This window comes from Trichoplusia ni, chromosome 9 (assembly GCF_003590095.1).
Source record: "Trichoplusia ni isolate ovarian cell line Hi5 chromosome 9, tn1, whole genome shotgun sequence".
Lineage (NCBI taxonomy): Eukaryota > Metazoa > Arthropoda > Insecta > Lepidoptera > Noctuidae > Trichoplusia > Trichoplusia ni.
Genome location: NC_039486.1, coordinates 13118596 through 13135188, shown reverse-complemented (window position 1 = coordinate 13135188; position 16593 = coordinate 13118596). Strand labels below are relative to the sequence as shown.

At 35.4% G+C, this 16593-nt stretch overlaps 1 protein-coding gene across 2 annotated transcripts in view; it reads left to right on the top strand.

Moving 5' to 3' along the window:
- The window catches only part of LOC113497237 (polypeptide N-acetylgalactosaminyltransferase 2), a 103329-nt gene that overhangs the window by 71147 nt on the left and 15589 nt on the right, over window positions 1-16593 (top strand). For both annotated transcript variants that reach the window (XM_026876699.1, XM_026876698.1), the window contains 4 exons: window positions 5684-5943; window positions 8396-8494; window positions 9030-9097; window positions 15939-16126. In XM_026876699.1, the coding sequence (XP_026732500.1) occupies window positions 5684-5943; window positions 8396-8494; window positions 9030-9097; window positions 15939-16126 (615 nt within the window). The remainder of the gene's footprint in view (window positions 1-5683; window positions 5944-8395; window positions 8495-9029; window positions 9098-15938; window positions 16127-16593) is intronic.

Below are 16593 nucleotides of genomic sequence, written 5' to 3'. Positions count from 1 at the left end.
AGACGAGTAAAATCAAATCAATAATATTCTACCAAGATTAGGTTACCCGGATCAGTAACATACAATTTTGCAAAATCATTTATAGTTACATAAAATGACTATTGAAAAGTGATATAAAAATCATCACCGAAATTACATGACCGCATACAGGAATGTTCGAATTATTACACACATTTATTTTTTGTATAATCTTCGTAACATGATGATGTATCAAATATATTTTACTCGTCAAAGCACAGCATTTGGAACCGAACAAAAATCTAAGTAGGTTTTAATGTAATGCTACTGACCTACATGCTGAATACTGATCGGTGTGCCTTGACTTCGTTCGAAACGGAGATGTTAATATTCTTCAATATGTCACGTCTTGCCGCCATAATATATGAACTAAAGTCACTCAGTTGACAGTCCTAAGTGTCATAATGTTGAATGAAAAGTCAAAATAGTCATTTAAGAATGTCCATTATAGTTCGTGAATGTGGTTTTGATATGATCAAACATTTTAACGTTAAGTACCTTACCTTAAATATCTCTTCTAAGTAAGTATCTTCAATCTTCTTAAAAAAGGAGGATGTTCTAAATACGTCTTTTGTTGTTAAAATCAATTTTGTTAATTCAATTGATTTTTCATTTAACGAGAAAAAAATATCATTTGGACCCCTTAAACCAAAATATAATTTACCATCAAGTTTACCTCAGTATATTTTTATTTTAAGTCGGTTTTATGTTTTGGTTGTTAAAACAATATTATGTAGTAATTGTATGTAGTCTTACATTTGAAAGACTTCCAGGATACCAGTCACACAATCATGCTATCTAGCTTAACAATTTCTTCTACACGCAGTAAATTAAATCTAAAATACGTCCATCATATCCGACCCGTTTAAGTTTCATCATTCAAGAAAATTGTGCATATTCGAGATCACTCGATAGCTTTCAAGTGCAGGATGCTGCTCAAGATGCGATCTCGTGATAGTCTAATAAGACAGTCTTTAGATCTCGCGATAAGATCGTGTCAACAAGAATTAATGTTTTCTATTTACATGTTATTAAAAATGTTTGTATGCCGATTGCTTACAATGTACATATGTGTTGTTGTGTTATGTAGATATAATTATGTGTTTCTATTAAGGTTTCTAACCCAAAGGGTAAAAACGGAACCATTTTGCTAAGGCTTCACTGGTTGTCCGCCCGTTTGTCATCAGGCTATATCTCAAGATTTCAAGATCCATGATTGTTAAAAAGTTGAAATTTTCACGGATGTAATGATACATGTTTCCGTAGTCGCTATAACAAAAACAAGATTGAGTTTTGGCAATGGTTGATACGTTGATGGTTGGTTGATTGACCAAATTTTTCTTGTTTCTTTGTTTTCGGAACTCCGACTCGCACATTACCGGTTTTTTCAATAGATAATGCAACCGAGTTGATTCTAAAATTGACAAAATACACAGCTTTCTATTCGTAACGAGAAAGACATGATTTTCTTACGCCTTTTTTTTTTTTTTTTCCGGGGTGAAACGCTAATGTCTTCAACCCACGTCGAAGGCACGGCGTGGGGATATGTCGGACTTCCACACGCCTAACGATATGTGACAAATGTGAGGTTATCAAATAATACTTAGAATTTTATTCCACGAATTCTAGAAGATAAATAAACAGCCAAATATATTACTGGTTTTAAGTTAAATAGATGAGACTTAAGGATGTTAAAAAAGAAACCACTTCCTTTCTGAGGAATTTAATCTTTTTGTGACAGATATGGGCAGAATATGTCACAAGAACGGAGAAGGTAATACAAACATAAATTCTTATGAATTCTATTACAAAACAGCTGAACATCAAAATCGAAACTCGTGAACACGTTTGCTTTAATATTATGTATTTAAAAACACGATCTCTTACAAAATGTGATGACATTATACCTTAAACCAGTTTAGTGATTAACATACATATTTATTTTATATAAATTGTGTTAGAAAGACGATATGTCAAGGTTAAGAGAAACGGCCGATGGAAAAAGGCAAGGTTAATATAGATTTTTCACAATACATTGGAATTACGCAGACATTACAAGATAAACGCATTACATTAATGCGTGAGGTTACACACATATTTTAGTGAACGATCATAAAAAATTCTCCGCATCGCTGCCACTGTGGTGAAGTAGTCAATAGCCTCGGACACCACGGTCTATCATGCAGCCGTAGTGCAGGTCGCATGGCTCGTCACGCGAATATTAATGACATTATCCGTCGAGCTCTTGTTGCCGTCGGCGTACCTGCTGTATTAGAACCTAATGGTTTGGTACGCGATGATGGCAAGAGACCGGACGGAATGTCTTTGTTCCCTTGGAAGATGGGTAGGCCTTTAGTGTGGGACGCCACTTGTGTCTCTTCATCATACTCTTGCGCCATCACACCTTCCCGGTTCTTCGAGCTGCGCTGGCTCTGCTGCCGCGGCTGCTGAAAACCTCAAACGGCGCAAATATGGTAATCTAGTTGGTAGTTACTTCTTTGAGCCGTTTGGGGTTGAAACTTTTGGGCCGTGGGGGCCGAGTGCCAAAACGCTTTTTAAAGACCTAGCAAAGCGTCTCGTTGACACTTCTCGTGACCCAAAGGCTGGCTTTTACCTCGCTCAGAGGATTAGCATTGCCATTCAACGTGGCAATGCTGCCAGCCTTTTGGGCACACTCCCAGCCGGCAGCGACGCCGATGAATTTTTTGATGCTTTAATTTAATTTAATAATTTTTTGTTTTTTAACTTGTAAATATTTAACCTAGGGGAGTAATTATTTCATACTCGTTTAAGAAATATGTTTTCATAAAAAATAATAACATAATTACTTAGAAAAAGAGTTGAAAAGGAGAAATGGAGTAATATGAACACCAATGTTCTTTGCCTTTTAGAGCATAACAAATGAAGTAGAAAATAATGACTTTCGGATTTGAGAGGCAATATTTTATAAATGAAAATTCAAAATGTATTGAGAGGTGGGTAAGGAGAGAGATGGTAACCAACAGGATCAAATTGATAACACTTGAGCAAAATAATGAGACTAATTAAAAACATGCGGACGAGTACCTACTGGAATATTGGGAAAACTTTTAGTAAGGTATTTACAAATACCTATAGTCAATAATAAGAATATCTGGAATACTTAGGCACGAGAAAAAACATTTTAAGTCACGGAGACATTTACTCGAATAAAGCATTGTGGTTGGATACAAAATCACACTATCCTTAAGAAATCTTTACCAAGAAAATACAGTCATTACACTACTTGGTCATAAAAAATATTCCGTCCATTCATTTCGTATAAAAGCCTCCATTTCTAGAGTATGGACGCCATTACTATTCAAGAAGCTTTTAAAGGTCTTTTAGTCGGGAATGCGTAAAGCGAGACAGGTATAATGAATAAAATATTAGCTTTGTACGCAAGGACAGTTTGCTGTTCATTTGCTAGGCTTCGTATAGTTTGCAAGATCAAATGCCATTAAAAGCCTTTAATTGGATTCCAGATACGAATATATACGAATCCACAAAAAAATTACTGAATTTATAACTGACTTAATTTGGTAAGCTTAATAGCGTATCAAAGAAAAAAAAAATATTTATTTAATTATCACACTAATCTACCATTACAGATTACTTAACCCAATGCGGTAGCTAGGATAATAAATAGCTAAATGTTGTTGTATCGTTTAGATATATAATATGAGCCTATTTATTTATCTTTTTATATTTATTTTACAAACTAAACGACTAGCTTCTTAACTAGACGACTGTCAAAAGTGAACAATAATGAAACCAAAAAGAACCATGACTTAATAATCTGGCACCAGTTTTGATTATTACTTTCAATAATTTTTCAGGTAATTTATCAATGAAAAAAATCAACCTGAAATATAAAGTTGTGTCATCGAACGGTTAAACTTATTGCAACATACAAAAAACATCTTCATGAACCCACGTTGCTGAACTATGAACGTCGAGAGCATCGAGTTGAGTATGCAAAGTTACTGTTCAACCATGTTTGTTTGTTTGTAGGCGTAGAACAGTTTGTTGAACATGGTACAGTGGTCGAAACTAGCTGTACATGTTGATTTCTTATTTGTTAGTCAGAGGCAAATGCTAAGTGTAAAGTAAAGAAGATTGCCTAGATAGATTTCTTATTGATGAGTGATTTGTAGTCATTTAATTAGTCGTCTTATTTATTTTAGTAATCTGAAGGTTGTAGGTGAGCTCTTCTTGAATGTTATTTAAGGATTCATCCTGAATGTAGAGTTAATCATCATGTTGAAATGGACTTGTCTTGGATTTGAATAGACTCTCTAAGGAATAGCAATCAACTTCGTACCTAATGTAACATTATAACATTCCAAAGAAAATCAATTGTTAAGTTCTCCTAGTAGCTGAACCAAAGCAAAACATTTCATATGACTTCCAAATTCCAGATAGTAAAAACAAAAAATCAAAATCAAAAAGTTTTTATTCAAATAGACCGTTTTCCAGGCAATTTCAAAACGTTACTGCAATAACTCTAGTAATCAAGATAAACAAGTAAAACTTCATCGAACTTAATTCCTTATTAAATTAATAAATGTATTTCTAACAAGTAACAACACATACGACCCATAACCTTAATTACTTGATCGAATAGAACAGCAATAAAAAAATATCAATAGCAAAAACAATATCCGGTTGCTGGCCACTCACTTTTGGCTGTGGTAACTGGTCCGTGTGGCCTTACAAACATTACCGCAGGCATTGTTCAAGTGGCTATACAATGAAAATAGGAATATAGACAATGTAAAGCTCTGGGAATGGGGATGGTATCGGTGCATCACGTAACATACGTATTGATATGCAAATGTGTGCATATCAATACGTATAGGCATAGGTGTCGAATGAGGTTGTATGTACCGAAATTATTATTTTTTTTCTTTTTTTTAATGTGGACCACATCACATATGTACATTGATCTGAACCCAAAGTAAGTTGCTAAAGCACTTGTGTTATGGAATTCAGATACAACGAAGGTACCACAAACACCCAGACCCGAGACAATGTAGAAATAAGAATTTTTACATTGACCCGACCGGGGATCGAACCCGGGACCTCAGAGCTAGCGACACCTTGAAACCGGTGCGTACGCCACTCGACCACGGAGGTCGTCAATTGCTTTATTAGCACTAATGCACTTAGATAGAAAGGTCTCATGAAGTAGAACTGCAGTTGTGGTAGCCTGCAGAGTGGTTATAGATAACTTTAATAACCGGGTATGAGAACGAGAGGGAGCAAAATGTCGTCCGAAACGAAAAGCGGTTTTTGGCATTTCCAAGTGGAATGTGGAGACAGACAAACATTTTAGAACATCGCTTAGATAAAAGCCGATCTTGAAAATGGTTAATGCTTATACTACTACTACTACGACTACTACTATTTCTTGCTTTCAGTAGAACGCCAGAAAGGAGAATAAAAAAAAAGAAGAAAGTAGAAGTATATTACTAAGCTATCTGATTGTTTGTGTGGCTTTTTGATGTCCATATTTTTGTTTAATTCGGTTTTGGTTAAATTAATTTAGACATCTAAACCCATTCATGAAAGGGAATGCAGAAAGATACCGTCACCAAGTTACTTTTGCATCAAGCTAAAAAAAACAATTATTCTATTGTTACAGGAAGAAAACATAGCCCTTCGTCTGATAAAGCAGCACTCAGACGTGGAAGAACCAGAAAGCAGCCCGTCATCCCCCGAGGAGACCTTCAACACTGGGCATACGGGGAACACGGGGACCACTGGCCGCTCATACTTCGACGAGGCGGGGTACGTGGCCGCGGGGGCCAAGGACTCGGACCCCTACGTGAGGAACAGGTTCAATCAGGCCGCTTCAGACAACCTCCCCAGTAATAGGCCCGTACCTGATACCAGGAATGCTATGTAAGTGGACAATTTTTTTTTTAAGGCCTTGTCCTTTCTATTTGTATCATAACGTACAACGTCCACGGGTGTAAGATTTAAGATTAAATCCGGCACGCCTAATTAGACTTAAGTATTTTATTGAATTCACCGTTTATAGGTCCACCATTATAGTTCTATAAGTCAGATTAACTGTATGCGCAAAACACTGTAAATTTTAAGTACCCATAAAATTATGTAACTTGGAATTTACAGTCGCTAAGTATTGTTTAGCCAACACTGTAGTTTTGAGATCTATTTAAATGTATTCTTAACCCAATTGAAACTTCTTTTAAATGTTAAAATGATACTTTCCGTTATATTTATAAAGTTATTAATTTCCTAGATTTTCCTCGCAGAGGCATGACCAGAAAATATTGGAGATTCAATTAAACCTTTGTTCTATAAAGCTCATTGAAGACAATTATGGCCCGGAGTCAAATGAGCCAAAAGCAATAATTACTAAAACAGATTTGAATGACGTCAATCTATTAGATTTTACATTCTCATGCAAATACAGATGTATGTATGTCAGTAATTGGCAATTTAAAAAATGTTTACAATATTTCCTTGCCATACATCCATACTGACGAAAGCCATTTTATAAAGTGTTTTTAATTGCTACTGCAAAATTGATTCGTTTTCAATTCCCGGCACTGGTTTTGTTGCGATACAAAACACTAGAGTGTATGGGAAAACAATTGTTCTGCGTATATTGCCGTGATCGAATACAAAATATCCAAATAACTGAACTGAATATTGTTGTTTTTTATTCGAATCGAGCTGTGTGTTGCACGGATTCACTAATGAACACCTTTCTGTTTTGATTGCTGTTACAGTGAGCTTTTATTGAAAAAATATACTAGTGCAAATATTTGTACGTAAATTTTGATGAAATAATAAAGTATTTTTATTCCCATGAAAGGTTTCAGGTATAGTAAATTAAACTGCATTTATTTTCTGCTCGAAAGGACATTGTTAATAATTTTAGAAATCATTTTAGTTATATAACATCTATCATAAGGTCGAAGAGCGTATCAATGTTACACTTAAGAAACACATAACACTCGTGAACGCTGTCGTCGGGTAAATATAAAAAAGCCCTCTTTGTGGTAAAACGAAAAGACTCTTAAACTTACAGGTGCACATGCTTAGTGGTTACCCATACAACGATAACCCTTTAGATCGTTAATGGGTTTTCCATGTAGTAGAAGATTTTACCGAGACCCTTATTATTTACTAAATTTGTATGATCCATTGAACAACCATCTCAAATAAAGTAGTTGGTCTTAACCCACATATCGATTCGATGCGACCACAGTCCAAATAAAGAAATAGACAGACTGCTTGAAAAAAAATGTGCAAAATATTTTCAACCAGCTTGCACAATTCGTTTTTTAATTTCGTTAGTATGTGAAATGAAAAACTATTCCTTTTCAAAGTTGCATATATCATTTTAAATGCCGGGTCTTCAATCAATAATTTTCTGTACTCTGTGGTTGTGATGTAAAGAAGTGCAGTGTCAGTGGTCGACCTTTTACGTAAGTCGCATTAGCTAAAGATACACAACCTGCATGCTTGGACCTTGCCATAACGCTCAATATCTGTCAGATAAATGAGGATTACTGGTGTAAAACTGTTTGATTTGATTACGAAAGAAAGTTTAAGGTGATGCGCGAAGGTTAATTATATTCGTTATATTTGTGAGTTATGTGTGGTAGATTATTTGGAAGTAGATTTTGAGTTATGACTGACAGGTGGTGGTCAATCTCTAGTATGTAAAATTAGTGTGAATTTTATTCAGAACTAAGTATTTTATTAGAATAAGTATAAATAATTTACCAACATTAAATTTTAATGAAATCTAAATCCGAATGAATACGAAATGCTTCTTGAAGCCGGCTTATGTGGAATAAATTCATAACTAATGACCTAGTTTTCAGTTAATTACTGTTTAATTAGCACGAGGCAATTATTTAAACATTATTATACGAGAACCTCTGCTAGTTGGTTTTCAAGTAGAATTAAATGAGCGTATGAGTGAATATAATCCTTGTTGAAATGTAGGGTCTTGAAAATATAAGGCCCTGACGCTTTTTTGCTCGACTTGGTGGGGGCACGGCCATGCCCCCAGATAAAATTGCTGTGAATTTAAGAACTGATGTTTCCAGATCTTTTGTGATAATTTATACAAAAAAAATATGTTGCTCTTATAGACTTACAAAAACAAATTGAAAATATCTTGCGAAACTACATATAATCAGCTGATCAGAATTCAAAACTATAATTTCTTAGACAAGAACAAAGTTTAAATTTCTTTGTCACTATTGACATAATATATGATTGAAACTTAATTAAAACTTTAAACATGACAATGACATTATACTAGCTCCCAACAGAGACTTTGAAACTTAAATAATTGTATTGTTCCCAGGTGTCGACTGAAGAAGTACGATGATGACCTGCCTCAGACGAGCATCATCATCACATTCCACAACGAGGCGAGGTCCACATTACTACGAACTATTGTCAGGTACGTAGCAATAATAAATTTTTAATAGTATATAACTCAAAATACATATGAAAGGAAAGTTTGGCAAGGAAAATGTGATCTGCAAATATATTTTCGTCTAAAACAGTCATCATCATCCTACCCTGTTCCCAACTATGTTGAGGTCTGCTTCAAGTCTAACCGGATGCAACTAAGTACCAGTATTTTACAAGGATCGACTACCTATCTGACCTTTTCAACCCATTTACCTAGGCAACACGATACTCCTTAGACTGGTTCCAGCTTCTAACCACCCGTAACGACTGTCAAAGATGTATGAATAACAGCTATGACCCACAATATAACGTGCCTTCCGAAACGCGGAGGAACTCGCTATGCCAAAGATGCTCATCTATCCACGGACCAACGGTATCAAGGGAAGCTTTACCTGTAAACGAACAACTCGAGAATTAGAAGCTTAGCTTAAGAGGAGCTCGTCCTCTTTCCAATTTTGTCTCAAATATAATATAGAAGTTTACTACATAAAGTGAGTATTAATCTTTTTTTTATATTGCAGTGTCCTGAATAGAAGTCCGGAGCACCTGATCAAAGAAATTATTCTAGTCGACGACTTCAGTGATAATCGTAAGTTTAGGTCCAGTTTCACCATACTCTGTTAAATATTTAACGGTCTGTTAAGACAGATAACGGACTGTTAAAGTTATCGAGTGTCCCACCACGACTAAACGTCTGTTAACTTCGCTTAACAAGGCATTAAATCTAATCACCGGTCAAGACGTCTGTTAGACACTAACAGATTGTCAAAATCACGTCAAAATGGACGCTGCATATAATTTTATTTTTGCAAATAACATTTTAGAAAATTTAGATTGCTTAGATGGAATTGTACGACGTCCCAGAATTTTTAAAGATCGTCATTGCTATTTCGAAGAATACGATAATGTCGATTTTTGTACCAGGTTTCGTTTATCAAAAGATATGACCCTTGATATTCTCCAGTTGATCGAAGATAAATTAGAATATCCATCAGATCGGTAAGTCGTCTATTAATTAATTAAGACCATCATGTACGTTATGAAATGCAAGAAATCATTGAGTAGTATTTTTATGCACTTATACAACCCATCTTATCATGTGTGATATTTTGATTATATCCACCTACAACCTTATAACTTTACGAACACAGATTTACATAATACAGGTAAGATTTATAAGGCTTATTCAATACATGAATGTTTTATAAAATTAATCATTTATTTTGTTTCAGAAACGAATCAATTTCACCCATAAATCAGCTTCTTTTGACTTTGAGATACTATGCGACTGGCTCCCAACAAATATCAGTTGGTGATTATTGCGGTATAAGTAAATCGTCATCTCACAGAATCATACACAGAGTCACTGCTGCAATAGCCTCATTAAGCCGCAATTGTATCAAGTTCCCAGACACAGTGGAAGAGATAAGGAAAACTCAGTTGAATTTTTATAATATTGCAAAATTTCCAAAAGCTTTGGGTGCTCTAGATTGTACACATGTACGGATTCGTTCCCCTGGTGGGGTAAATGCAGAATATTTTAGGAACCGGAAAGGCTACATGTCCATAAATGTGCAAGCGATTTGCAGTGCAAATTTAGAAATTTTAGATTTGGTGGCAAGATGGCCTGGCAGTAGCCAAGACCAAACTATTTGGAACGCTTCCTACAGGAATGCTTTGTTCGAAAGCGGCAAGTATAGGGATGCTGTATTATTGGCTGATAGTGGGTACATGAATCGGCCTTATATCATGATGCCACTGGACAATCCACAAACCCCAGAGGATATACCATATAATGAGGCTCAAATCAGAAATCCTGTTGAACGCATGTTTGGGGTGTGGAAACGAAGATTCCCTGTACTTGCCTTGGGGATGCAGATACAAGTGAAAAAATGTCTTGCTGTTATTGTTGCAACGGGAATACTGCACAATATTGCAATAAAGGGAAAGGAAGAGTTACCACCAGATGATCCTGAACTTGAGTTAATTATGCCATGGGAAGATTTGTTCCGTCAGGGCCATATCAGGGAACAAAGAAATAATGGAGTTATGAGAGATATAAATCCTAAGCGAAGAGAGCTAATAAATAATTATTTTAAAAGTTTACATTTAAATGCATCTCATAATTGATTTATAATTATTAGTTGTTATGATGTCTTTATTTTAACTGCATTAAATTTTATAGACCGAAAACAGTTAGTACCTTAAGTACAAATGAAAAAATCTTAAGTACAAATAAAAACATGATTCATAAATGTAACTAAAGAATAAAAACATAATGTGGTGTATTAGTTTAATTAAATTCGTTTGTAAAATAAAATAAAAAGTCGAAAATCATATATATTTTTTTAACATTTCAAGTTCCATTTCCAATTTCTCCGTTCTAATTTTTTCTTGTTTTAACTGTTCTCGTAAAATTTCTTCCTTTAGGGCAGCTTCTTTTTGGGTATTTTTCAACATGTTCTCAATAAGTAATAATTTGCTTTACAGGACTTTGTCCTGCAAAGAAGTCTTTGGCCTTCTTCGGTGCAGCCATGTTGATGTCGAAAGTTCTTTATTGCCGGAAAGTGTAGTCGACACTTTAGTTTTCAAATCTCTTGGAGTCCAACTGATCCACTTTTTATTTTCCACTTTCTAAAAAAAAATAGAAAAATTATTGTAATTAATTATTTCATAATTATAATGGCCATGAAAGCCACTTGTCTGCCAGTACCTACATAAATATTTTTACCCACCTCAGTTGGAATAATGCCTTTGTTTTTCTGAGACATACTGGAATCTTTAAATATTGGTGAAGAAGGCGCAATGGCATTGAGTACTGTCTGTGATCCCAGAACGACCCCAGACTCGATATCATCCTGGTAAATAAATAAAAAAATTACCTCGTATAATATTATGTTAATTAAAGTTACTATAAAAATATAACACATAAATATACTTTTTTATTAAGAACTTCAATTTCAGTATTTGAATTACGAAGTTCCTGATCTGAGAAATGTATATCAGAGTCATAAGGATTATCAAGTCCATCCAAAGTTGGGCCAAGTAACATTTCCACTTGTCCTTGAAGTGGTCCTGGTGGTGGAATGTCAGGCTTGCCTCCTCCTGCAAAGAAACACAATACTTAGCACGACTTCTCGGAATAAATCTATACACTTTTCTTTTTAAAAACGACTATTGCTCTAAGGAATTTAATCCCTGTGTCGTTGGGTTTCACAAACATACAATTCACATGCAAAAAGACACCCAGACTCAGAACAAGCATTTGTGAATCACTCAAAATAATGCTTGTACTACGCGGGAATCGAACCCACGACACGCGGCGCACAGTGGGTTTGGCGTGATGACCTTAACCACTCGGCTATACCGTACAAGCATTGGATGTGCCTAGCTGTAGCATATTGTGTTCTTCTTGTTTTCAGGCCTAGCTAGTTCATGTTTTAAAACAAATAGCTGTGTCACCTACCAGTTAAAAAAATTTTTTTTTTGGCAGCGGCTTTGTCTTTCCGTGTGGTGCGTTTGATGTTGTCCCAGCAGGTTTTTAATTGCTCAACGTGACGCACGTGAAAAGAACTTAAACAATTAAATTCTTCTGCCAGTTTCTTCCACCCTTCATTTTTCGTTGCACTGGTCACGGCATCCGTTTTTTTATTTTCCACGATATCCTTATGCCGTGAAATTAATTCTATCAGGAGTTCTTTTTCGTGTGTGGTAAAATTCGGTCCACGTGTCTTCTTCGACATTTTTTTATTTCAAAAAATCGCGAAAAAATTACACCGCAACAAACCGAACACAACTAATCAAAACGTAAACAACACCTAGATACCTTGACATTTCATTTCAAACGACGTATTATACGACTATGTAAAATGTCGTCCAATTCCATATAAATACACGTCGGAAGCGAGCACTTCAATCTGGTTGCTTAAAATAAGAGCGAATGACTTGCCCGTCATTCAGTTAAATGGCAGATTTACTAATGCCTTGTTAAATTTTTGCCGTGGGACACATGACGACATAACAGACCGTTAACTATTAACAATCCATTAGTAAATGACCGATTATGATTTAACAAACAGAGTATGGTGAAACTGGACCTTAATATCATAAATATATAGCAGAGCTTCTTGCCCAACTCTTTAAACCTTGGTAAGCAGGACTGCTCCCGTGTTTGGACGGTGATGCCGCTATACGCTATAGAGTAAGTTTTACAATAGTATATAGGCTTTCAAACTGGAGGTTAAAAAAAGTAAGAGTCAGAAGTATAGATCAGAGCAACCATCGTCGTTATAGTTTATTTTTAGATGCATAAAACTAGTCTGATTGAAAAAAAAAATACTTTTATGTGTCATTTTTTGACCTTGGCGGTGGCCGTCAAAAACTGACCAAACAACTTTTATTTCAACTTTTAATAATAAAGACAGACCATGGAAACGCTTCCATTTAACATATTATACCAATGGTGCAAAAAATAATATAAGCTTTTAGTTTTTGGGCCACATAGAGCAAGGGTGGATGTACCCTGGTAGATGCTTCATCAAATTATAGAATTTAATTCTCAACGCCTTGTTGGACCTACATCACCTAGTCCGCCTCAAAAAGGACCGGGTTACCTTCCCGGAAATTATCCCCTGTATTTAAAAATTGATGAGATATTCATCTAACCATCCAATTGAGTAGGTAACACAGTATAATTCATACATCATTATAATAGATATGCATCATTTAAGAAATAGTCTTCAGTTAAACCGAGTTTGCTTGGCAGCGGAACCAAGGCTTTACCTTAATTAACATAATGAGCTATTATACGCAAACAAATTTGAAGTAAATAGTATCTAAGAGCAAGTTAGAAGCTTACAAGAATACAAAATGATCGGTACTTACGCTCATTACGATGTGAACACACGAGATTTGGTTACAAACTTTTAAACATGCATAATTACTTCCGAACATCTAAACAACGCACGTAAGTCACAAAGTTATATTTATTAGGAAAGTTTTTATAGAACGTGAATAACTCCTTGAAAGTGTAAACACAACGTATCTTGTCATTGGTGTAAAAAATTCGATGAAGTACGATTCGGACTTGCGACAAGTAGGCTAAAAGATCCTGGACTTAAACTCAGTTTTGTTTTAAGTAATAATATTCCACAACTTTCACACAACGCCACCTAGTCTCAAACTAAGCAGAGCTTGTATTATGAGTACTAGACAACTGATAAACTTACTTATATATTTCTAAATACATACGTCATGATATAGATAAATTACACCCAGAGACAGAAAAAATGATCGTGCTCATTACATAAAAAATTGTCCTGGGTGGGAATCGAACCCACGACCTCCGGTATAGTATTTGGCAAAAATAGTTACAGTGAACAAAAAAGAACATCCAATTATAAAAACACCCACAAAATCAGCTACTGACATCAAAGTACCATTTTCGATGTCACAAGCCGTCTACAACTTACATTTGAATCAAATGAATAGGTCATTAGGTCATACAGAGACCAGAGCAACATCACATAGCAATTTCTAAGGAAATCTCATATACCCATTGCCGGGCCAACATTTAGTAACACCCCATATTACAGAACCACGAAACATCGCAATAATCACTTACATATTTTAAATGCTGACAAAGTAGAGGTGAACATATTTCTATTACATAACACTTAGAAACAAAATAAAACAAAAAGAATTGTAGTGAAAGGCGCTAAACAAAAATATGGCAATAACAGCCAAGTCCAAAACCATTTGGGTAATTTAAATATTTTATTCTAAATACCTAATTTCACAATCGATATTTTTGAAACGTACTTAAGAGACGGATCTGTTAAATATGTTAAGTTCATATTTGTCACGTAACATCTGTAGAATATACGAAGCAGGTGTTTATCATCTTGTTGCCAAACCTTCGGAATGCGTTCTAGGTTAACATTTCAATAATAATAGGATCCGTCATTGTCTGTGTCAACTTAAAAGATGCTATTGAGAAAAATGTGGTTGTATTGATCAGAAAGTATCATATTGTGATGGTTAAATTTTGGTTTTTTTCTGTAAGATTTCTCTCTAACTTCTGTTTTTTATTCATTCTCGGACACGTTACATATTTGGTTTCTTAAATTTAACTTATTACATATTTAAAAGTTACTCAAAAATGTATATCCATACAGAATCAAAACATGACTTGAATGTAACTTATGAACAGTCTGAACTTGGCTCGCGAACTTCCAACAAAAACCGCTCTCACAACACTAACTTTTTCTCACTAACAATAGTAAAGGTTGTGAATTTTACTCTATATACAATTTCAACAAAACACTGATTCGCATGATTATCCACAACAATAGTTACAAAGGCAATTAATTTTCGCTTCTCATAATAAATTGTGAAATTCCAACAATTAAATTAGTCCAAAACCACCGCTCGCATTCGTAAATGTTGTGCCAATTAATTAACTGAATATCGCTATTAATTTGAGTGTGTGACTATGATGTAAATTGTGGTTTCCATGGCAACTATCACGACACTGTGAATCTGTTTATTTGAGTGTTAAACTTCAAGATCAAATATTAGTTTATAGTTTCCTAGGTCATCCTCTTATCCTGGTTGCATAAGAGCTCTAGGTCTCGTTTAAGGGATAAAATACTACATTTATGTGATTTTCGCTCACTCTAAATTAAAAAAAATTCCAATTAAAACAAGCTTTCGTGCAACTTGCCTATCAGTTTACATGCATACCAAAGAGGTTGTTGCGACATTAAGAAACTTTTCTCCTTAGATTTCCCCAAGACCAACATCAAAAAATACTTACACAGCACTGTTCAACTACATACCTATATCATAAACCTCTTTGCATTCGCCACACCCTCTCCGGAGCGTGGGACTACGTAAGTCCATGGCATCCCGTCCGGGCTCTGCGTCTTCACTTTGTTGTCCTAAACGTGCTTTACATACAAATCGACTTGTTCACATACTAAGACCCTTAGTAACAAGACAAGTGCCATTGAGTTCCTAAGCCAGTTCAAGGCTGTTTTACTAACTTTCCTCTTAATACGTTATGACGTCATTCTTAATATTATTATAATTACTTATGAATACGCTAAATCAGCTTCCATCAAACTGATTTACCATGACTGGATGAGCACGTCGTTTGTTTTTTGTTATACCTTGTGCCATTTCTTTAAGTGTCTTTTTTTTAATTTTGTTCCATTATTCTGGGTTGTTTCATGCCATGCATTACATTTTTTTCTGGCACACGTCTGTGAATTCCTACTGGAGTAAATTGAAGATAACTACCTGATTAAATCATGTGTCCAAAACTAGATGCCGTTTCCTTTTCTCTGGTCCCAGTCAGTATCTGCCGGCCTGCTTCAATAACATAATATCTGTAAAAACATTATATTAACCTTTTATTTTCTTCCTAGCGGATGACGGCGCAGCTCTCCGCGCGATCCGCAAAGTGAAGGTGATCAGGAACACGAAGCGCGAGGGTCTGATGCGGTCGCGGGTGAGGGGAGCTGACGCGGCCGTCGCGCCTGTCCTCACCTTCCTGGACTCGCACGTCGAGTGCAACGCGCACTGGCTCGAGCCGCTGCTGCAGAGGGTTAAGGAGGTACGTGGTCTTCAATGGTCTTGTGATTCCGGATTATGGTTGACTAGTGGTGACCTCAGACATTAAGTCCTTTTGTATCTTGAATGTAAAAAAGTGTAAATAAATATACTACGTGGCAAAGTCCTCTTCCAATGAAGACGGTGGTGCAATAATCTCCGACCCCTATTCGCATCAGGTTTCAAGAACATATTCGTCGCTAATTAGATTTTGATATCCTGAAATCGAGAAGAGTTTTCCTTATATCATTCTAATGTATATTTGAGTTCTTCAAGTTAACTTATAATAACTATTTAACTGACGAAACGTTTCTGAACAATATAATCCGCAAAGGTTTAATGGTTGTTCTTATTTAACTAAGTTAACAAAATCTGTCAGTTGTCAGATTGAATTTAGTTCAAAAGGTACTGGAATGTGACATTTAGAGTGGTAATTTGTTACAAAGTATAAATATACTGCCTTATTCTGCG